At 35.1% G+C, this 21,793-nt stretch overlaps 2 protein-coding genes and 1 pseudogene across 3 annotated transcripts; 2 read left to right on the top strand and 1 right to left on the bottom strand.

Moving 5' to 3' along the window:
• The first annotated feature begins 1,552 nt into the window (after positions 1 to 1,552).
• CHR17 (chromatin remodeling factor17) lies at positions 1,553 to 8,524 on the top strand. 2 transcript variants are annotated; one of them, XM_089062801.1, is made up of 25 exons: positions 1,553 to 1,837; positions 2,200 to 2,328; positions 2,414 to 2,517; positions 2,649 to 2,761; positions 3,002 to 3,099; positions 3,205 to 3,384; positions 3,475 to 3,696; positions 4,083 to 4,217; positions 4,553 to 4,835; positions 4,944 to 5,017; positions 5,161 to 5,381; positions 5,467 to 5,554; positions 5,638 to 5,731; positions 5,820 to 6,008; positions 6,101 to 6,132; positions 6,218 to 6,294; positions 6,382 to 6,471; positions 6,555 to 6,624; positions 6,909 to 6,963; positions 7,041 to 7,099; positions 7,186 to 7,351; positions 7,432 to 7,610; positions 7,700 to 7,918; positions 8,012 to 8,119; positions 8,207 to 8,524. In XM_089062801.1, exons 1-25 carry the CDS (start codon positions 1,652 to 1,654, stop codon positions 8,222 to 8,224), a joined length of 3,189 nt encoding a protein of 1,062 aa, XP_088918927.1. In that variant the 5' UTR covers positions 1,553 to 1,651; the 3' UTR covers positions 8,225 to 8,524. The 2 variants fall into 2 exon arrangements, with proteins under 2 accessions (XP_088918927.1, XP_088918926.1); XM_089062800.1 differs by having other exon boundaries at positions 8,009 to 8,119.
• A 716-nt stretch (positions 8,525 to 9,240) lies between these two features.
• LOC125219115 (Protein kinase superfamily protein) lies at positions 9,241 to 12,656 on the bottom strand. The gene is made up of 5 exons (XM_048120991.2): positions 12,334 to 12,656; positions 11,326 to 11,504; positions 11,043 to 11,232; positions 10,054 to 10,442; positions 9,241 to 9,977 (listed from the first exon to the last, which is right to left on the bottom strand). Exons 1-5 carry the CDS (start codon positions 12,437 to 12,439, stop codon positions 9,420 to 9,422), a joined length of 1,422 nt encoding a protein of 473 aa, XP_047976948.2. The 5' UTR covers positions 12,440 to 12,656; the 3' UTR covers positions 9,241 to 9,419.
• Positions 12,657 to 17,475: 4,819 nt separating this feature from the next.
• LOC125219630 (monothiol glutaredoxin-S4 pseudogene) lies at positions 17,476 to 18,156 on the top strand (annotated as a pseudogene).
• Positions 18,157 to 21,793: the final 3,637 nt, after the last annotated feature.

Below are 21,793 nucleotides of genomic sequence, written 5' to 3'. Positions count from 1 at the left end.
AAAAAATAACTGAACTAACTAAACAAACTCTTTGTTTTAAACTCATAGAGATCAACGGCTAGTTTGATCTAACGGCTCACATTAATCGCCAAAACTAAAACCTAATCTAACGACTGTTGAAGTGCCGAAACTTGATCGAGCTTCAACGTTGATCTTCGGCTTCACGGCTGAGCTATCATCACCACAATTAATATTATTTTATTTTCAAAGCAAGTGCAGAAAAATAAAATGCCTTTGTTAGCATGGAACAAATGAAGTAATACTCACAAAACACACGTCAAAGCTCCAAATTGCGCAAAACAGCTAGATCAAGTCACGATGCACTAACACTCTCTATTACTCCCTCCGTCCCGGCTAAGATGACACATTGCTTAGCCGGCACGGGATTTTAGGAGTTATTGGTTAAAGTGTTTAATTGGAGAGAGAGAAGGTGGATGTAAGTATTAAAGTAGAGAGATAAAGAAAGATGAATATTTTAATAGGAGTGAGAAAAAGTGGTTGAGTGTATTAATTGGAGAGAGAAAGTTACCAAAAAAGGAAATGTGTCATCTTAGTTGGGACAAACTAAAAAGGAAAACGTGTCATCTTAAGTGGGACGGAGGGAGTAGTTTATATCTCTTTCCATTCTCATCATGGACCTCAACATCTTCATTATCGATGCAAAGGCCACATTGTGATTCAAGTCGACTTTGGCTGACTCAGTCACACTACTCGATGTTGGGCCTTTTCCCCTAGCCTTTCTCTTGACAGCTTTGTGGCCTATGGGGCGATCTTCTCTTAGCAAATGCGCTACATAATTCTCCTCCATAGGGGAGTTTCTAAGTCGAAATCATTGCTTTGGCTACCGGTGTAGTTATCGCGACGATCTGCATTAAGTTTGGTTCATTTTAGCCCGCTAGATTTAGAACCCGACAAGAACTTCAAGTGATCACTGGTGGCACCGTAGTACGTGAACCCATGATTTGTTGATGTCGTAGTATTTGAATTTTTATTTTTTTTCTTAGTCGAAGGTCACACTATGTGAACTAACGAGTTGTATCCCTATTATTCACTATTTACTCATTTATAATATTTCAGATTTGACTTTGGTTTCAAATCTAACACGTTCAAATACATAACATGAATCGATCAAACCCGACCCAAATCACACTGTTTCATATTCAAACAGACTTGATCATTCTTTCATTTTATCTTTACACTTGCAACTTTATATCCTTTTCCCCATTTTATCTTAGGTCTCTTCTAAACCATGACCGTTCTCAATTCGGGTAAAATCCGCCCGTTGACACCGACATGGCCCAATTGAATGCTTGTTGTTAAACTTTGGAGTATTCAAATTCAAAATCAAATAAAAAAGGAATGTTCTAATTGGGCTCTGAGTAGATTTAAAATAAAATTCATAGCCCATTAGGCCCAACCCAGTGGAAGCAATATTGATTTTTTTTTTACCCCACAGCAAATGGCGGGAAAATGTCCAACAAAATAAATTTCCAAACAATTTTGGGGCAGCTATATAAACCCGAACCCGCTAACGCAATTGGTCGGTTGCATTTCAATTTAAGTATTTCCATTTTCGCATTTTTTTTCTTCTCCGCTTTTTCCCCCAAAACCGCAAAAACGAAGCGGAGCTGAATCACAGAAACCCTCGGAAATGGCGAAACCCTCGCGTTCATCCGACGACTCGCTGACCAGCTCCTCGGCCGAGGAGGAGGTGGTCAAGGACCAGGTCAATGACGAAGAAGACGACGACGAGCTCCAGGCGGTGGCTCGCACCGCTGAAGACTCCGACGACGAGGATGCTCCCAACGATGTTGTTCAGGACGATGATGAAATTGAGGTCTAATTACTTTGAATTTTCGAATTTCGGCTTTTTTTAGCTGTAATTGGTTATTGTTTTACTACTGCATAGTGTAGCTTGACGGATCTGTGGTCAGGTAGTGGTTGAGTTGTGTTTTCTTCTTATTTGTTGGTTAAGTTTAAGTTGTTCTTGTAATTTGGTTAAATTTGGAGGATTTTTAAAAAATAAACGGCAGTATAGTTGCATTTCCCCCATTGAGATACTGTTGATTTTTTATTTATTAGCTACACTGCAGATTTATGTTTCTATAACCATTTTATCTATGGTGTACTATTTAGAGATGTTTTACTTGGTTGGAATGGCTGAGTGAGCTATACTGAAGCCTTCGTTTGTGGTTTCAGGAAGAGGATGTTGTTGCAAATGAAACTGCAAAGCGTGAAAGAGCAAGGCTTAGAGAAATGCAGCGGGTTAAAAAGCAGAAAATACAAGAAATACTTGATGACCAGAATGCTGCTATTGAGGCTGACATGGTGTGTTTTCCCAATATGAATTGGTACTTGATAATGAATACATTGCCGTTGCATATTGTAAATGATTTGATCTACCTTGTTTCAGAACAACAAAGGAAAGGGTCGATTGAACTATCTGTTACAGCAAACTGAGTTATTTGCTCACTTTGCCAAGGGCGATCAATCTGTTCAGAAAAAGGGCAAGGGAAGGTGGGTAGTGTCATTTTGATTTGATTATCTTTCTTATTCACATTGTTAACGTAGTCATCATCAGTAGCCAAACAAGATGCTAGCCTGAAGTAAATCTTATGTTTCTTGTGCTCTCCAATTGCACCTTTTAGGGGTCGCCATGCGTCGAAGATAACTGAAGAGGAAGAAGATGAAGAGTGTCTTAAAGAGGAAGAAGATGGCCTTTCTGGCACTGGAAACACTAGACTATTGGTGCAGCCCTCTTGTAAGATTTTCTTTTTTCCCTCCTGTTTTCATTATTGTGGACTGGTTCTGCCATAATATTACTTACAAATGTCTCTTCTAGATTGGTTCATTACTATGTGAGAGTGTCATTGTCATATGTTTATTTTCTTTTGTATAAGTTTCTAATTTAGTGGCAACTATGTAATTGTATTCGGTCCCTATAATGTTCTTGACAGAAATAGCATGACATCCTATGCTAAATTTTTACCTTTGTTTGCAGGTATTCAGGGTAAGATGAGGGACTACCAGCTAGCTGGTTTAAATTGGCTGATTCGGCTGTATGAGAATGGCATTAATGGGATACTTGCTGATGAAATGGTATATATGGAGAGTAGTGGCATTTTCAAACATATTGATGCATCTTTTCCCCTTTTATTGATAATGGTGTCCTGTATTCATATTGGTGTGTTGTATTTCAATTAGGGTCTTGGTAAAACTTTGCAAACAATCTCCTTGATGGGATACTTGCACGAGTTCAGAGGAATTACAGGTCCTCACATGGTTGTTGCTCCAAAATCCACACTTGGAAATTGGATGAATGAAATTAAAAGGTTTTGCCCTGTACTGCGTGCTGTAAAGTTCCTTGGAAATCCTGATGAAAGGGTAAGCTTGCTCTACCAATTTAAGATATTTTTTTCAGTCCTTGTGCTCTAACTGATTTTGATTTCAAAAATCTTATTTTATGTTTTCCAGAGATACATTCGTGAGGAGTTACTCGTTGCTGGCAAGTTCGATGTCTGTGTAACAAGTTTTGAGATGGCTATCAAAGAGAAGACTACACTGCGCCGATTTAGTTGGCGCTATATCATTATTGACGAAGCCCATAGAATTAAGAATGAGAATTCCCTTCTCTCAAAAACGATGAGACTCTTTAATACTAACTATCGACTTCTTATAACTGGAACACCACTTCAGGTGATAATTTATTTTGTCACAGTTGCTAAGTCTTTGAAATTTTTTTATGAGCTTTGCAATAACTGTTACACTAGTAGTGTTCTGGATTTGAGGTAAGGTGAGGCATAAAACCATGTTTTCTTTGGAACTTTACAAATCTAAAATGTAATTTGATGTCCCATTAGTTTGAGGTTATTTTATTTTCAGGAACTTTTATTTGAATTTGGTCCTATGAAATCTTCAAGATTTACACTTTGTGAAAGTATTTTTGGTTGGGGTTTTTTTATTTGGTTTGTTATGCCTGCTGATGTATGCTTTATTTATAGGAGATTTATGTTTGATTATATTCATGTCATTTGAGATATGATGTTAGTTTTTTGCTTGTCTGCTGTTTTTCCCCTTTGCAGAATAATCTTCATGAACTCTGGGCTCTCCTCAACTTTTTGCTTCCAGAAATATTTAGCTCTGCAGAGACGTTTGATGAGTGGTTCCAAATTTCTGGTGAAAATGACGAACATGAAGTTGTCCAACAGCTTCACAAGGTATGCAAATTTTCTGTTATGATAATTCTTTATGGAAAAATGGTACTGTAATTCTTATTTTTGATAGTAATCAAAAAGTGCATGAAAGTTGTAGAATGATCAATTCATAAGCATCTCAGATCTATATGTTGGATAATCCAATTGTTGTATTACATCACGAAGCAGTTCTGCAACGCCCATACCATTTTCTCTTGTATAGTGAAAATCTTTATGCTGTTACTGTTTCCTTGGGCACAAAATTATTAGAATTAGATATCCGTTACAGTTCTTGAGATGCACTTGTCTCTACTTGTCTGACTGAATCTATCACTGTGGTCCTTTTTGGTGATATCCAGGTTCTCCGGCCCTTCCTTCTTAGAAGGCTAAAATCTGATGTCGAGAAAGGTTTACCTCCCAAAAAGGAGACAATACTTAAAGTTGGTATGTCCCAAATGCAAAAGCAATACTATAAGGCGTTGCTACAGAAAGATCTTGAGGTGGTAAATGCTGGTGGAGAACGCAAACGCCTTCTTAATATAGCTATGCAGCTCCGAAAATGTTGCAATCATCCATATTTGTTTCAAGGTGCAGAGCCTGGCCCACCTTATAGCACAGGAGAACATCTAATTGAAAATGCTGGTAAGGTTATCAGAAGATCAAGGAGGAAAACAGCTCTATATGCTCTAATTTGTGTTCTCCTTTTCAGATCTGTTTAGTTTTATAGTTTTCTATCTGTTGTGGTTGCAGGCAAGATGGTTCTTCTTGATAAGTTGCTGCCAAAACTAAAGGAGCGTGATTCCAGGGTTTTGATATTTTCCCAGGTTGGAATTATGACCGACTTTATTGCTACTTTCAGAATTTTGTACCTCTTATGGATTGATTATATTTATTGTATGTTTTTATTATATCCCTTTTACTTTTGGATTTCTCCATAATGCATTACTTCTTTTATTTCATACATCAGATGACAAGGCTGCTAGACATTCTCGAGGACTACTTAATGTTCCGTGGGTACCTCTATTGCCGTATTGATGGAAATACAGGAGGAGAAGATCGAGATGCTTCCATTGAATGCTTCAACAAACCAGGAAGTGAGAAATTTGTCTTTCTGCTGTCAACTAGGGCTGGAGGTCTTGGTATCAATCTGGCAACTGCTGACGTTGTCATTCTTTATGATAGTGACTGGTAAGAGTTTACTTCTCTACTGTTTTGGTTTTAAGGCTATTGAATTGGCTTTGGAAATTATAATGCTAGGCTCATATGATTGCAGGAATCCGCAGGTTGATTTACAAGCTCAGGATCGAGCTCATAGGATAGGGCAGAAGAAGGAGGTTCAAGTTTTCCGATTCTGCACTGAGGTTTGTCTTGTCATTATTTTATAGTTATATCAAGTGCTCTGGAGGTCCAATGTTTCTATGACTTATAATTTGATACTATGTAGTACACAATTGAGGAGAAAGTTATTGAAAGGGCCTATAAGAAGCTTGCTCTTGATGCGTTGGTTATCCAGCAAGGGAGACTAGCAGAACAAAAGAGTGAGAGTCATTTGCATCCACTAATATTGCTTCCTTCACTGGCAATATTGATGTGAATTATTTATGTATTTGATTCTCTGTTATGCAGCTGTGAATAAGGATGAGTTATTGCAAATGGTGAGATTCGGCGCTGAAATGGTTTTCAGCTCCAAAGATAGCACGATCACAGATGAGGATATAGATCGTATAATTGCCAAGGGAGAAGAAGCAACAGCTGAACTTGATGCCAAGATGAAAAAATTTACTGAAGACGCCATCAAATTCAAAATGGATGACAGTATGTTTCATATTCTTGACCTCTTATGGTTTTTGTCCATTTTTTTTTTATCTTTTATTAGTTTGACTAACATAGCTATGGACTTTCTCCAGCTGCTGATTTGTATGATTTCGACGATGATAAGGTGTGGATACTTTGCTTATTGCTGGCTATTATGGTTTTATGTTATTCTTTCCCCCAACTAATTTGTATTCTTTTCACTTGTGAAGGATGAAAATAAGTTAGATTTTAAGAAAATTGTCAGTGATAATTGGATTGAACCACCAAAAAGAGAAAGGAAACGCAAGTACGTTTCTTCAACCTCTCTAATGACATGCTTAATTGTCAATTTGTTGTCAGCTAGACTAATCCATTTGTTGTTACTTATGTGTAGCTACTCAGAATCAGAGTACTTCAAGCAGACAATGCGTCAAAGTGGTCCTGCTAGGCCCAAGGAGCCTCGAATTCCTCGCATGCCGCAATTGTAAGTGTTATTTGTTCATTTGTTTTAATTGTTGAGTACTTTTAAGACTTATGTATGTTAAAGCTCATGTTACCTTTTGTCAGGCATGATTTCCAATTCTTCAACACACAGCGTCTTAGCGAGCTTTATGAGAAAGAAGTGCGTCATCTTATGGTACGGGTCCAGCTTATTACTGCTCCCTCCGTCCCATTCAAAGTGTCTCACTTTCCTTTTGAGTTCTCCCATTCCAAGTGTATCATTCCATTTTAGGGAGCAATATGGACTTCTAATTGTGCAATTGGCTTTGACTTTTCTCTCTCTTCTGCTCTCTCTTAAAACACATGTAGGCCAATGCACTCGATACTACAATTATCTTTTCCTTAATACTCGTGCTTAAGAGAAATGAAACACTTTATATCTGCGGTTTATCACTTCTTACTTGTGTCTTTTGAATTCAGCAAACACATCAAAGAAATCAAGTAAAAGATACCATAGACGTGGATGAACAAGAAGGTTTGTTCTTTCTTGAGGATTCCATGTACTTATTTGCCTGAATCATATGCTGATTATGTTTCCTGTACTGTACCTAGATGTGGGAGACCCCTTGACGGTTGAGGAGCAGGAAGAGAAAGAGCAGTTACTGGAAGAAGTAAGTTTAACTTACCTTGCTCATTGCTTGATGTTAGCTTGAGCTTTACCTGATTTTTCGTTATTTAATTTAATTTTGGTATTTAGGGATTTTCGGCTTGGAGCAGAAAAGACTTTAACAGCTTTATCAGGGCCTGTGAGAAGTATGGTCGGAATGATGTCAGTGGTATTGCTTCTGAAATGGAAGGGAAAACAGAGGAAGAAGTTGAAAGATACGCCAAAGTTTTCAAGGACAGATACAAAGAACTCAATGGTAAGCATTGTGGTTTCAGCTTTTAGTGACATTATGATTTTAATGTCAATTCTACACTCGTATAACTTTTTTTTCATCAGATTATGATAGGATCATCAAAAGCATTGAAAGAGGAGAAGCTAGGATATCACGGAAGGATGAGATCATGAAAGCAATTGGGAAGAAGCTGGATCGCTATAAAAACCCTTGGCTGGAATTGAAGATCCAGTATGGCCAGAACAAAGGGAAGTTGTACAATGAGGAATGTGATCGCTTCATGGTTAGACTATGACTAATCATCTCGACTCTTTGAATAAGCTGAATCTCTTGTGTACCATTCCTGTAATAACTGGTATTTTTTCATCTCAGATATGCATGGTTCATAAGCTTGGATATGGCAACTGGGATGAGCTCAAGGCAGCCTTCCGTACTTCACCTTTGTTTCGCTTCGATTGGTTTATAAAGTCTCGTACCACACAAGAACTTGCAAGGAGATGTGACACACTAATTAGGCTGGTAGAGAAGGAAAACCAGGAATACGATGAGAGGGAGAGGCAGGCACGCAAAGAGAAGAAACTAGCTGCCAAGGTGCATATGCTTGTACCTTCCTCTTCAATCATTGAAATAACCATGTTATCTTTGGCTCAGTTTCTTAGCTTTCGTTCTCTTTCGTCTCAGCAGAACAACACAACCCCATCCAAGCGCTCCGCTGCTAGACAGGCTGCAGAGAGCCCCCCATCAACAATGAAGAAGCGGAAGCAAGCATCGATGGATGACTATGTGAGCTCGGTATGTTTCCCTGGATGATATATTCTATTACCTGATACGAGTATATATTATACGATGTTAACCATTTTTCTCCAAACCTTATGCCAGGGAAAGAAGAGGAAATGATTGATCAATAATAGGCTGCAAACTGCTTTTGTTATTGGTAATGATAATAGATGATGTAGTTGTACAAATTCAGAATACATGTATGCGAGGTGATGATCCATTCAACTGTCTTAAATCGAGCCTCGTCGACCACTTTCTAGTTGAGCTACTGCGACTCTTATGTAGTGTTATTAGCTGAAGGAAATTATTTACATTATGATGGATGATGGATATCTTTTGTTGTATCAATGTGCAACCGTATCTGTTGTATACAAATGTTGTGTATTAGCATTTGTTATGAAATACAGCCTTTTAAATCCCCCACTCGGTCCTAGTTGCTGTCGACTAGCACAGAATATGACACATTTCAAGTTCGTGTTAATTGAAGACTTTGTCATGTGTTTTTTGTTTTTTTTAGAACTTTACTATTGAGTTGCTATAAAACTACTTTTTCTATTGGATATTTTGTCCATTTACTATTTTCTTGTGTTTCTGAATGTTTTTTTTAGTGATTTTGGATATCTTCTTTTGTTTATATGTTGTTTTTGAATCTTTTGTTGTTATTCTGTTATTCGTCAATCTTTAGAGCATTTCTTTCGCATAAAAAACAAGCTTTTATAATTCAAAGGTTTGTAGGATATGTATATGATCGCTAAAATCATTTGATATACTATAATTACTTGATTCTTTCTTCATTCCTTCACTTAGTCATTTGGAAAAGTTCAATATTATGTCCCATTTGACTTTTATAATATTTGCAATTAGGTTTTATTATGTTTCCTAATTTATTCCATTTCACTAATATTTTCTAGTATTAATTTTTTTTCACATTTTTTAATACTTGGGAAAACCCCAAAATAGATAATTAATGACAGAGCTTGAATCAAGTTGTTTTCATCAATTTAGTATTTAATATGATTAGAATATCATAATACAGTGAGTAAAATATTGCAAATATCCATATGATAATGATGCCAACTGAATATTCATTTTTATTTGAATATTTCTTGTCAATTGAGGTGTGAAAAATGGATGCCAGAGCTAATTGTGTGGACAAGATTGGACAAACATGAGACCAAAAAAATGATTTAGACAAATATTCTTCCCTCTCTCTATCAGGCTTAGCTACATAATCGAATCATCAACCAACATTTTTATACACCAAAGGCTCATCAATATATTGTAGCCAAGAGTCAAGAGAGGCCAGCCAGCCATTTTATTCACATGTGTCGTTGCCCTTGTCGCTGCCCGAGGCACTCGTCCGCTTCTTCTCCCTCCCTTTCTCTCCCCACGCTTTGGCAGCAGCGACGGCCTTCTCTCTGTCCAGGTTCCTTTTAGGCTCAGAGCCGCCCGGTTTGTCCACGTCCCCTCTCTGGCTGGCCCCAGCCCCGGTGTCGATCGTCTGCAACTCCGCACCTTCATTGGAGTCTCTCACCGAGTCTCTCGAGTTCTTGCGCACTGAAGGTGAGCCTTCATGGCCTCCTCGCCCCGAATCTCCCATGCTGTCGGCATCGGATATTCTCCTGCTCGTATCCCTGTGCCTTGGCATACCTCCTCGGCTCAGGGAGGGTGCGTTGGGGTCGTACCTTTGCGATGCCAAATATGTCAAAGCAGTAACAACCTCACCTATTAGAGGCCTCAATGCAGCTTTCTCTTGCACGCACATGGCTACCACCGCTAGTGCCCGATAGAGTCCACGAATCGGGTAGTGGTTTTGCAGCAGAGGATCCGCCATCGCCTGATAATTCTTTCGGTCCTTGAGAAGCGGTGTCGCCTGCATCCATTTCAAGATGAGAATCGGAGTACAAATAATATATTGCGTAAAAAAACACGACAACTGAATATCTTACCCATGCGACGAGATTATACTGCCCACCACCCATGTTGCCGACAGCCCTTCGTCCCGTGATGATTTCGAGAAAGACGACTCCAAAGGTATAGATGTCCGACCTTGGGGTGAGCTTACCAGTCAAAGCATACTCCGGGGCACAATAACCTTCCGTCCCCATCACCCTCGTAGTGACGTGCGTTTTATCCCCAATAGGGCCCAGTTTGGCAAGCCCGAAATCAGACAACTTTGGGAAGTATCCCTCACCAAGAAGAATATTAGAAGGTTTCAAGTCTCTGTATATGACCGGTGGACTCGCCTTGTCGTGCAAGTATTCTAATCCCTTTGCTGTACCAGCAGCTATCTTCATCCTTGTATTCCAGTCCAAAGGCTTTTGACCCGGTCGAAGATCTATGAAGAAATATCGTAACGAATCAGGTTAGTAAATAGAAAGGCGTTTGACACAAAGTAACACTACAAGTATACAAATCATTGTTTCATTCAAGAAAAGTGTCAAAGATAACATTTTTCATAGCAAACAGATTCTCATGCCAATCAATATAGTTCGAGTTTGTTAATTTTTGGGATGCCTTCACTACTTCAATCATCATCTACACTTAAAATAGACAAGAATAACAGCTTGCTAGAGAACTAAGTATATCAATGAGGTCTACATGCTACATAAATGATTGATCATCTGCCTTCCGTTGATACTATTATTCGTAGAATAATACTTTGCGTCCCTCTTGATGTTCAGGAGAAGAATAACAATCTAATCTGTATTGCTAGAAAATATACATCAGCTTAAGTCCAAAAGCTACACAAAGAAATTAAGAAAAGTTGCAAGTTGCCAACTAACACAAATTTATGAGTAATGTTTCATGATGATGAGATAATCCAGGATAGACTATCACGGTACACAAGTGACAAAATCTCTCTTTCGACATCAATATACGAAACAAACTTTTGCAGATAAAAAGCACTTTTTTGGCAGTCTAAAGAATTACTAACCATGTAAATGGTCTTCCAGCGATCCCAATGGCATGAACTCGTATACTAGAAGACGTTGGGTACCCTGAGAACAATGCCCGATCAATCTGATAAGATTTGGATGGTGCAAGAGGCTGAGCATGAGAATCTCCACCGAAAACTCTCGACTCCCTTGATCGCCATGCCGATCAAGCTGTTTAACTGCAACAGCCTACATAAGGGAACTATTCTCAGAACCATATCATATCACAGACAACAAAGCATGTCAAATTTCAAGATAATATAAGTAACGAGGGTAGCCAACCTCTCCCGTGTCCAGTTGACCTTTGAAAACGCGTCCAAACCCGCCCTCACCCAGCAAGAACTCTGGTCTAAAGTACTTTGTTGCTACAGAAAGCTCCTCGAATGTGAATATTCTCGCAGGCTGTTTCGTAACTGTCATTTCCTTCTTACCATCCTTACCATCCCGAGATCTTGATTTATCTGCGAGATATCAATGTATGCATAAAACAATCAAGAATGTAGCTTCTAATCACATCCACAGCATATCCCATACCTTCATTAATCACATATCCTATCCTAAAAGCAAGATTTCGATGAATATGTCAAATACCACTAACGATTTCCCTCAAAGCAAGCATGCATTCACTAATAAAACAAAGCAACAGGAATCACACTTAGTATACACCGAATATCACCAAGGACTCCAAAATCCACATATCAAGAATGTAGTTTCTCATCATATCCACAGCTTATCCCATACCTTCATTAATCACACATCCTAAGCTATAAGCAAGATTTCGTTGAATATGTCAAATGACACTAACAATTTCCTACAAAGCAAGCATGCCTTCACTGATTAAACAAAGCAAAAATGATCACATTCACAAAAAAAAAAAACAGAATATCACCAAGAACCCCATATCCACATATCAAGAATGTAGTTTCTAATCACATCCACAGCTTATCCCATGCCTTCATTGATCACATATCCTAAACTAAAAAGCAAAATTCCAATGAAACAAGCACTCATTCACTGATAAAAACAAAGAAACAGTAATCACATTAAAAAAAAAACTCCAAAATCCACATATCAAGAATGTAGTTTCTCATCATATCCACAGCTAATCCAAGTAAGATTTTGATGAATATGTCAAATACCACTAACAATTTCCCTCAAAACAAGCATGCATTCATTGATAAAACAAAGCAACTCCATAATCCAGATATCAAGAAACCCAAATCATACTATTTTTTTTCAAAATTCAACCAAACACAAGAAATCCTCTTTTGACAATGGAATTGGACTGACCTTTTGAACCCTCTTTGACAGAATCCTTGTTTGACGCTTCTTTGGGTCCACTGCTACTCTTGCTTGCTTCCTTCTCCGATGATCCGAAGCAGGAAAAACACCCCATTTTTCAACTTCAACTGACTCACCCCAAAAAGAGGAACCCACCGAAATTCTCTAGCTATTCTATATATAGATACACGCGAATTTCGACTATCAGAAACGTATTCCTATCCATGCAAAGCAGCCCATTTCTTCAATAACTCGGTTCTTGATAACTCTTGATGGGCTAACGGCTCGGTTGAAGGTAAATCTTGATTGATCAGCGATAATAAAAATAGATTTTTTGCAGTTAATACGACTGAAATTGTGTGGAAATCAAGAAATGTGGCGAATTGTGAGAGTTTATAAAAGGGTTTTTTTAAATATTTTTTGGGGATTATTTTTAATTTTGAAAGAGTGAAATTAGGTGATTTTTTATTAAGAATTTTATAGGTATATTGTTTATAAGAAAATCTATTTATAATGATTTGAACATAAAATTAACTATAATTTGGGCTAATTAATTTTCTTGGAAAAGATCAGGTTTTTTTACTTGCAAAAAATGCTCATCCAAATATATGCAGAAGAAAAATATTTAAAAATTATGATTGGCCACGAGAGTTGCTCTCAAGTCTCGACTTAATAATTTAACATGTGACAAAATCTATTGACTAAATTGAATCAATATATTGCTCTCGTTTTTGGGACTTGGATGAAGTGATAATATTGTTATTGGATTAAATGTATTTTTATTTATTACTATATACTTGCATAATATTGTTTAGATTAATGAAAGTTAAACATTACTTTATTAATTAATGTTCAAAGCTTATTTATAGACATATACCAATAGTTAATGAGATTTTATGTCAAAGATTATTAACACGTGGGGAATGATTCCGTACGGACGGGATTTTGTTTTTTTGTTGAGAATTTCTGATGTTTTGGAATAAATAATTGGATGTAAGTAGCAGCATGTATCGTTATCAACTTATGAATAAATATTTATGAAAATCCCCCTCGATTTTTTTGTGAAAGTTGGTCAAATTCTTATGTTTCAAGAAAGAATGTGAAATTACAAACATCTTATATAGTTCATATAAACTAAATTATTGAATAGATATATGTGGGACTGGACATGGAGGTTAAAAATAAACTCGTGTGAAGTATATACTACTATTACTACTACATATATTGGAATATAAGAAAATAAAATGTTAGTCTATCACTCGATCATCATTTAGAGCTTCAAAACAAAAAGAGAGTCAATAATAATTTTTGTAATATTATAATAATAAAGTAATTAGCTCCACTAGTATATACTAATCAAGATTAATCATAACTTGATATAACTATTTTTGTTGGCACTAAAATCGATTGGAATTGCATATCAACTACTCCCTATTTAGCTAAGATAAAATACGGGTACCGTATCCATACGAATTATAGATAAGTTAGTAATATTAAGATAGAGAATTATATATGGACATTTTTAATTGTTTGATATCATTGTTAAGCTTAACTCAAAGCCAAATATAAGACCAGGGCCCTATCTAATCTTACCAAAATTATAATATTAACCTTGTTTATGTATCCCACCAATTTGTCAAGTTAAGCCATGTTATTTGATATACAATACAAATTTAGATAATTTCTTTTCTATCAAACAACAACGGAAAAAAATCATATCTTTGCATATCTTGACATGAAGCCCGTATTTTTATCTTATTTTACATATCTTCTCATATCCCATCTTTTTTATCAAACGAGTCCTAAGTATACAATTTTAACTATGACAACATACACAAATCTCATATACTCCATTATCTAGATGACATACAAAAAGATTTTTCAATTTAATGATGCGAATTTCTTATTGGCACGTTGCCAATTCCAAGATAAGTGATACATTCTCTATTTTTGCAAAAAAAATTATTTATTTTGTCTTTTATTTAATTATCTTTTCAGTTAACTTATCATTTTTCTTAATTCTCATATCAAAATAATTGTATAGCAGGAGAAGAGAGATTGGGTATTACAGTACTACGACATTCGATTTATAACTTTAATGGGCCGTACATCAGGCCCAAGCTATTTATCGGATTATTTATATTTTGAGATGGAATATTGATATTAAAATTTAAAACCTATAGTTTAGCTACTAAATTAGCGTATGAATATGATAGACTATATTTAGGAAACTTACTGTAAAATTATTTTATAATAATTTATGATTCTTAACATCACATATATATAGTATTTATTACTAATTTGTTTTTTTTTTATTATTATCAATACACTATTATTTTGTAAATTCATTTTCATATGGATGTGTGTATATGTGGTGGTGTGTACGTCCGTGCGTTATACTCTAGGGTTAGCTACATTTATGTCACATATAGTATTAAGAATGACATTTTAATAAGTTATAGTACTATAAATCTTGACATTCCTGTCTCACACATCTCATCCTCGACCTCTATCATTTGAATTATTCATTCACTACAATATTCACAAGCACACAACACATTTTTTTCACATTCCTTACTTGACAAACAACACTCACAACCCATAATTCCTCAACTTCATTATTCTTGGATCCCACTTTTTTTTCATTTCTTTTAACTTGTACTCCATACATACATTAAGATCCCAAAGTTACATTTTATTAAAAACTGAAATATACATAATTATAATTTAAAATCTACATTTTATTAGGTAACAGATATATTTGAAAGTGTGGTAAATTTTGAATTCACAAACATTTAATCTAGATTTGAAAAATATTAAAACAATAAAATATCAGATAAAACGAAGCCCACTCGTAGACCCGCAAGTAGGCGTGGCTGAACATCACCCGCCTCACCCTCCCTCAACACAACACACCTGCAACGGAATGCAAAGGCTAGTTGAAGATCCTTTTTCAAATCATAAGGGATACAAAGGGTAGAAGAAATGCAACATTACTACAAAACGGCCTTTGGAACATATTAGAGGCATTATGGGCACTTGTTCTTGCCATTTATTCCTCTTTCTCTCACCATATATGTCCATGTATATATATTCCTATACTTGAAGATAAGCATTTTCACACTATTGAAGTTTGAGGAGACAACATGCAACCAAATTCAAGATTCCTCATAGTAGTATATATATTTATATTGGTGACGATCGTAAAGCTTTTATAAAGGAGTGCACCTTTACTACTGTCGAGATCTGTCTGGAGAAAAGTATTGGTTTTTTTATATCCATAGTGAAAAAGAGGGAAATGAAAAAGTAAATAAAAAATCTTCTACTTTATTCCAAGAAACTAAAAATTGTTTCCTTGTAATTGCAATTGTTAGATGGTGTATATTGGTGGATTATATTGCTAACTTTCTTAAGTTGCTAACTCTGTTAACTCGTCAACCCAATGTTTAAAAATGTCAACACGATAACATTAAAATGTCAACATATAATGTTAATACAGTAAATTGAAATGTCAATAAAATTATGTAGTGTTGACATTTTTAATACACTGCATTAATGAATTAACAGAGTTAGCAACTTAAGAAAGTTAGCAATTGATCACACTTCAGTTTAACAATATGTATATACATGATATATATACATCGGAAACTAACTAGAAAGTTTGAATATCTTTTAAGAATTTATAAATAAAAATATTAGTACTAGATCATATACAACAAATTTACTTATTACACACCTACACTTATACGAGATGACTTGAATTCTCGATCAATTAATAAAAATGATAACATCTTACCAATTAAGTTATACTTTATCGTTGAATTCCCAAAATGATCACTTAATGGAGTTAATGGAGGAGATTTCAACTCTATCAAACCCTAATTCTGACAAGTCAAATAGAGACACATGGAAATCATCAAGTTCAATCTTACACATTGTAAGTCATTCATGTCCTCGGAAGAAAACAAAATGACATATGATGTCACATAAACATTCAAATCAATAGGCATTATATATAAGATTAGATTACATTGTGGGTTTGGGGGGACCTCATCATCTTACATATGCACACTCTTTTATTTTTATCTATGACGTTTCTCACATTTCTTTTCTTCTTTTTCCCCGTTGAAATTGAAACCCACTCCAATATTTTTATAAAATAACTTATTCAATATTATCATTTATTTTTCACTAGACAAATACATAAATATAATAATATATATATATATATATATATATATATATATATATATATATATATGTTTCCTAGAGTCTTTTCCATTAAGTGCTATCAATTTCGCTGAGAAGAATTATATCCCCACTGTATGTACCTTTTGTAAAGAAACAGAATCCCTTTTGTAGTGTAGAGAAAAAAAATAGCAAAAAAAGGTCCCAAATGGATAAATGCAACTTCGTTCTCCAACTCACTAGATTCCTACTGGAAAGCTACACCAGAAAGTTATATTTATTTAATTTTATTTCAAAAAATAAGTATTGGTACGTAATTGTATCCAAAATTTATATAACAACTATATATCCAAAACATTTATAATCAAAAACTGAAATTTTAAATGGTTATTTCCATAGTTCCAATACTATGGTGTTATAATCTTTTAAAACTTTTTTTTTTTTATCATAAATGTTAATCATGACAAAAAAATTCTCTTATTTTAAATGTGATTAAAATTAGTGAAATTATTAGTGGGACACAAGAGATCGTGGGAGTGAGCATCTCTTCCAATTCATGGTTGCCTAGAAATATTATATAATCGGGACAAAAATAACATATTGAAAAAGAAACAAGAAAAATAAAATAAAATAAAAGCATCATATACGACAGCAAAACCGTACCAGGTGTAAGTCTCAATTCTTTCCGTATATATGCAGAGATTCGTTATCGTGTAACTCATTTAATTTTTCTTTTTATTTTATATATTTTATTCAAGTGCTTCTCAACATCAATCACTCTCATCCAACACCAATTCCCCTCATAAAAAAATTCTTACTTATCAATAATTAATCTCAAACACAAGTATATCTAATCAAAATCAAAACATTCCAAAACCTCAAGATTTCTATATAAATAATCCCCATGCACTCTCCATTTTCCCCACAACCAACACAAACCAAAACCCTACTTCAAACAAGCATCATATCTCTTACAACTTCGATCAAATTAATTTAAATCCAACTCCTAGAAATGGATAGAGTGAGCAAAATGGTGTCGGAGAAGCCGGTGGTGATCTTCAGCAAGAGCTCTTGCTGCATGAGCCACACTATAAGGTCTCTCTTTGCCGATTTTGGGGTGAACCCGATGGTGTATGAGCTCGACGAGATCCCCAGGGGCCGGGAGGTGGAGCAGGCGCTTTCGCGCCTTGGCTGCAACCCCACCGTGCCTGCAGTCTTCATAGGTGGAGAATTTGTTGGCGGAGCCAATGAGATCATGAGCCTCCATCTCAAGAGGTCACTGAAGCCCATGCTCAAGGGGGCTGGGGCCCTCTGGGTCTGACGCTATCCCAACTTATTATTTTCATATACAATAACAATTAGACAAAAATTTGGGTGCGCGCATTCCACCATCCCCGCCTATTCCTCCTCATCCTCCATTGTCGTTGTCTCCTCTTCTCTCTCCTCTCCTGCAAACGGTAGGAGCTTACGTGCACGTATACGTGCACGGGATAGCTCCTCTAACAATTAATGCATTTATTTGCATTTTTTTTTATCCTTTTTTGTGTTGAGATAGAGAGAGGTGTTTTTTGGCTAGCTCTTGAGTTTGCTAACCGTGTCACTATAGTTTAATTAGTGAATAATTTGTATGAATCAGCTTTTTTTTAGTAAGGCTGCATGTGTACTTACGTTTACTAATTAATACAGTATTTTTGTTAAATAATACTATAAATTTTATATCATATGTGTTGCTTGAATATGCTTTCCTTTTTTTTCTTTTTTATGTTATGCTGTGAAAAGCGTCCTAAGTGTCCTAACGCTTTGGGAAATTCATAGAAAAGGAAGAAAAGATGAGTTAATTAAAATATAGTAGTAGTTCTTTTTGACTTAATATTATATAGAGTTAATTAAAATTTAAAATAATGAAGAGTCGTTTTCACCTGCAGGAGAAAACGTGGAAATCTAAGATACGATAATTTCATGTAATAAGATAATCAAGAATATGTATACCTCCCATGATTAATACTAATTGACTTGTGCATTGCGATTAATTAATTATAGTATTATCTATAACTCTATAAGAGAATATGATGTCAAGTTGTCAACAGCATTTATATGTGTGTGTGTGATAGAGAGAGAGATTGTTGACAAGTCGACAAGAACAACTTTTGTTTTGAAAAATAAAATTCTGAGAGATCTTTAGCGATCTCATCATAAGATGATAATTATATTCAGATTCAAACTTATATTAATAAGTATATATACCTTTATTTGTTTTAGTATTTTTTATTATTTTGGGATTTGGATATTGTTAATAGTATATATATGGATTTTGATTTTTAAATAGTTCCACACACAAGCCTTTTCAGTAATAATTTACGTAATAGATTTGAAATAGGCTCTCTTTGTAAATACACATTAATTGGTGAAATTAATGAAATAGCTCAAAAAATAAATTATTATCACTTCAAATCTTCACTAACCTTTTTAGACCAAATTTCATATGACTTCCATAATAGTACTTCTTTCCATGTATATATATCAGGGTAGTGATAAAAATGCAAACTTATATATTGTACAAATTCAAAACTCTTCAACACAGCTTCAACACAGTTTCAATACAATATCAACGCAATGTAAAATTTCAAGATTTTAATGTCAACACAGTATCAACACAATATCAGCACAACATCAATCATTGACTACCGTTGAAATTCTGTTGACATTTTCCTGTTGATGTTTTTTTGTGATCTGTTGACATTTTTCAATGGTCCAGGTCATAGTTTTGAGTTTGTACAATATTTAGAGTTTTAATTTGATCACATCCCTATAGATTAGAGCTTGAAATTGCGAACAACAATTTAATTCTCCTTATATATCGAAACATTACAAAATGGAAAACACGCGTTATTAACTAACAAAGTTACCATTTTTCCATCCTTAACCAAATGGTCAGGGGATCGATCCCTGCCTTTGGGTATGGAGCAGCTTTAAATCCTTGGGCCAGCTGTCCCACCCATTGAGGTGCCTACGAATCAGCGCGGGGAACAGTTACTGGGCCCGCCGATGGATACCCTTGGTAATTACCAAAAAAAAAAAAGTTATCATTTTTAAAATAAAAATGATAATAATTACGTATGTAAGAGTTTATCCTAATTCCTAAGTTTGAAAATCCATCGTAAATGGCTTTATAGGCGCATTGTTTTTGTTTATAATATGGAGTATATTTTTATTATAATACCTCAAAAATTATTATTGACGTCATTATTAATTCTACAAATTACTTGTCCACTCAATTTGTTATTTTCCTCTATAATTTTAAATAAATAAACAATATGTGGTTTGTTAGTTGGTGTTTGTCTTTTGTTAACTTATGTTGATCTTTTAGTTAGTTGTATTTGTTTTGCCAATTTCTAGTTTCAAGCATTTCTAGAAACAACATGTGTGTGCAATTAAAAAGGCAGAAAAGTATGATCTGATTTTGAACTCAACATGGGAGAATCATATAATATCGACAAAATCTTGAAACAAGATTTAATTTGGTAGAATAATGAAATCAAGAATAAGTGAGATATAGACCCATAAATATGTTTGGTCTATGTCAGATTTCTCAAAGCATAAAGTAGATTGATTTAGAGTTCTTATCCACTTGCAATGCCATTTTATTTTTCTTGATAATGAAAACATCTCCTTTTTGCAGGTTGTGTGCAAAGAGGCATCTTCAATGTTCCTGATCACTCACCTATTTCTATCATTTTCAATGAGTTGTGAGGCATTTTCAGTTCTTTATTTCATTTTTATTTAATTGCTGGAAATCAATCATACTAGATTACTAGTACTCTACCATATTAATTTGAAGATTTTATAATTACATTGCTTCATCTCTAATCTATCAATATATAAAGTGAGAGTTTTTGGAAGCTAATTTTGGCAGGAAAATGGAAAAGAGGTGAGTAGAGTCTGACTGCCTAGAGCCACGTGCACTTTCTAGAAATCTGCCAAAATAGATTGCTTGCAAGAAAGCTGAAATCATTGGGAAGATGTAAAGACAATAGCTTTCAAACTAAGATTCAAAAATTTTCTATAACTACCAACTCAAAAAACAAAATCAGAAAGCATAAATCATAATGAACATGGAAAAGATGCTGCCGGACATCGCCACAGGCCGGCGGGGCTGGTGAAGCAAGCGGATGGTGAAGGAGGGTGACCGGTGAGGCAACACGTTGGATCGGCGAGGGAATGAGGTAGAATGAAGGTAATCTCATACATAACCACCGCAGGTGAGTATCCGTCAAGTATATTGATGAGGTGAGCTGGAGTTGGGAGTTTGAAGAGGGGTTGTGGAAGTGGAGCTTAGGGCGGCTCTCCATTACCAGTCTTGGTTCTCCCACAAGAACCCAACGACTGATTTCACCATAGACTTGGAAGTTCTTTCTCTTGCTGTGTGATTGTGTGATTGGGCTTCCAAACATGATTTGGGGCTTTGTGTTCCCAATGGCTGATTTCACTATAGACCACTGGCCGACGAGGCAGATGAAGTAGGGTGAAAGGAAACAATTTTGACAGCGCGGTGGAAGAGCGACGGCGAGGAAGGGTTGTCGTCGATCGTGGCGGTGCATAAGATCTAATTAATTTAGTACAAAAATCTATAATTGATTTATTGGGTGTACAATTATTGTTTGCTAAGTTTTTTTTTTGTATTGAATTCTAATTAAAATTGGGTGTACTATATTATTATGTCTTAGATTTTAATTTTGACTACTGTATTACGTAATTTAATTTTAATAATATACTACTCCCTCCGTCCTATGAAAGATGTCACACTTGTGGGGCGACACGAGATTTTAGTAGGTTTTATTTTGTGTGTTACATGAAAAGAAAAAATATTATTTTTATATTTATGTGAGAGAGAATTTTTTTTAAAAATGGAAATGTGACATCTTTTATGAGACAAACTAAAAAGGAAAGTGTGATATCTTTTATGGGACGAAGAAAGTATTATTTAATTAAATTCTTATTAAACTAAGTAATTAAATTATACTAGTACTTGCTTCCTTTTGTTTTGCCTTCTATTTGGGTCAATACTGAAATTATATTCATTGTTGCAAGCTTCTTTTCCAGATAAATACACAAGCTAAAGTCACTATGTTTATAATATAAACTATAGAATTAGAATATTTAAAATTAATCTTAACTTATAAAGTTTGTATTTATACTCATAGAAGTAGTGCAAATTGTCACATTATTCAATACAAATAAGATGTACAATATGATATCGACATTTTAAGTGGCAGTTACTTTT

The sequence above is a fragment of the Salvia hispanica genome, chromosome 1 (genome assembly GCF_029641045.1).
Source record: "Salvia hispanica isolate PSC_SH4W2 chromosome 1, Shi_PSC_v1, whole genome shotgun sequence".
In the NCBI taxonomy this organism is placed as follows: domain Eukaryota; kingdom Viridiplantae; phylum Streptophyta; class Magnoliopsida; order Lamiales; family Lamiaceae; genus Salvia; species Salvia hispanica.
This window is presented reverse-complemented; position numbering and strand designations above follow the sequence as displayed.

Coding starts and splice junctions, on each gene's coding strand:
- LOC125219115 (XM_048120991.2), bottom strand. CDS start 12,439: ATGGGGTGTTTTTCCTGCTTCGGATCATCGGAGAAGGAAGCAAGCAAG. Junction 11,505..12,333: donor TGTCAAAGAGGGTTCAAAAG/GTCAGTCCAATT, acceptor GATATCTCGCAG/ATAAATCAAGATCTCGGGAT. Junction 11,233..11,325: donor GTCAACTGGACACGGGAGAG/GTTGGCTACCCT, acceptor TCCCTTATGTAG/GCTGTTGCAGTTAAACAGCT.
- CHR17 (XM_089062800.1), top strand. CDS start 1,652: ATGGCGAAACCCTCGCGTTCATCCGACGACTCGCTGACCAGCTCCTCG. Junction 2,518..2,648: donor CAGAAAAAGGGCAAGGGAAG/GTGGGTAGTGTC, acceptor TGCACCTTTTAG/GGGTCGCCATGCGTCGAAGA. Junction 3,385..3,474: donor TTGGAAATCCTGATGAAAGG/GTAAGCTTGCTC, acceptor TATGTTTTCCAG/AGATACATTCGTGAGGAGTT.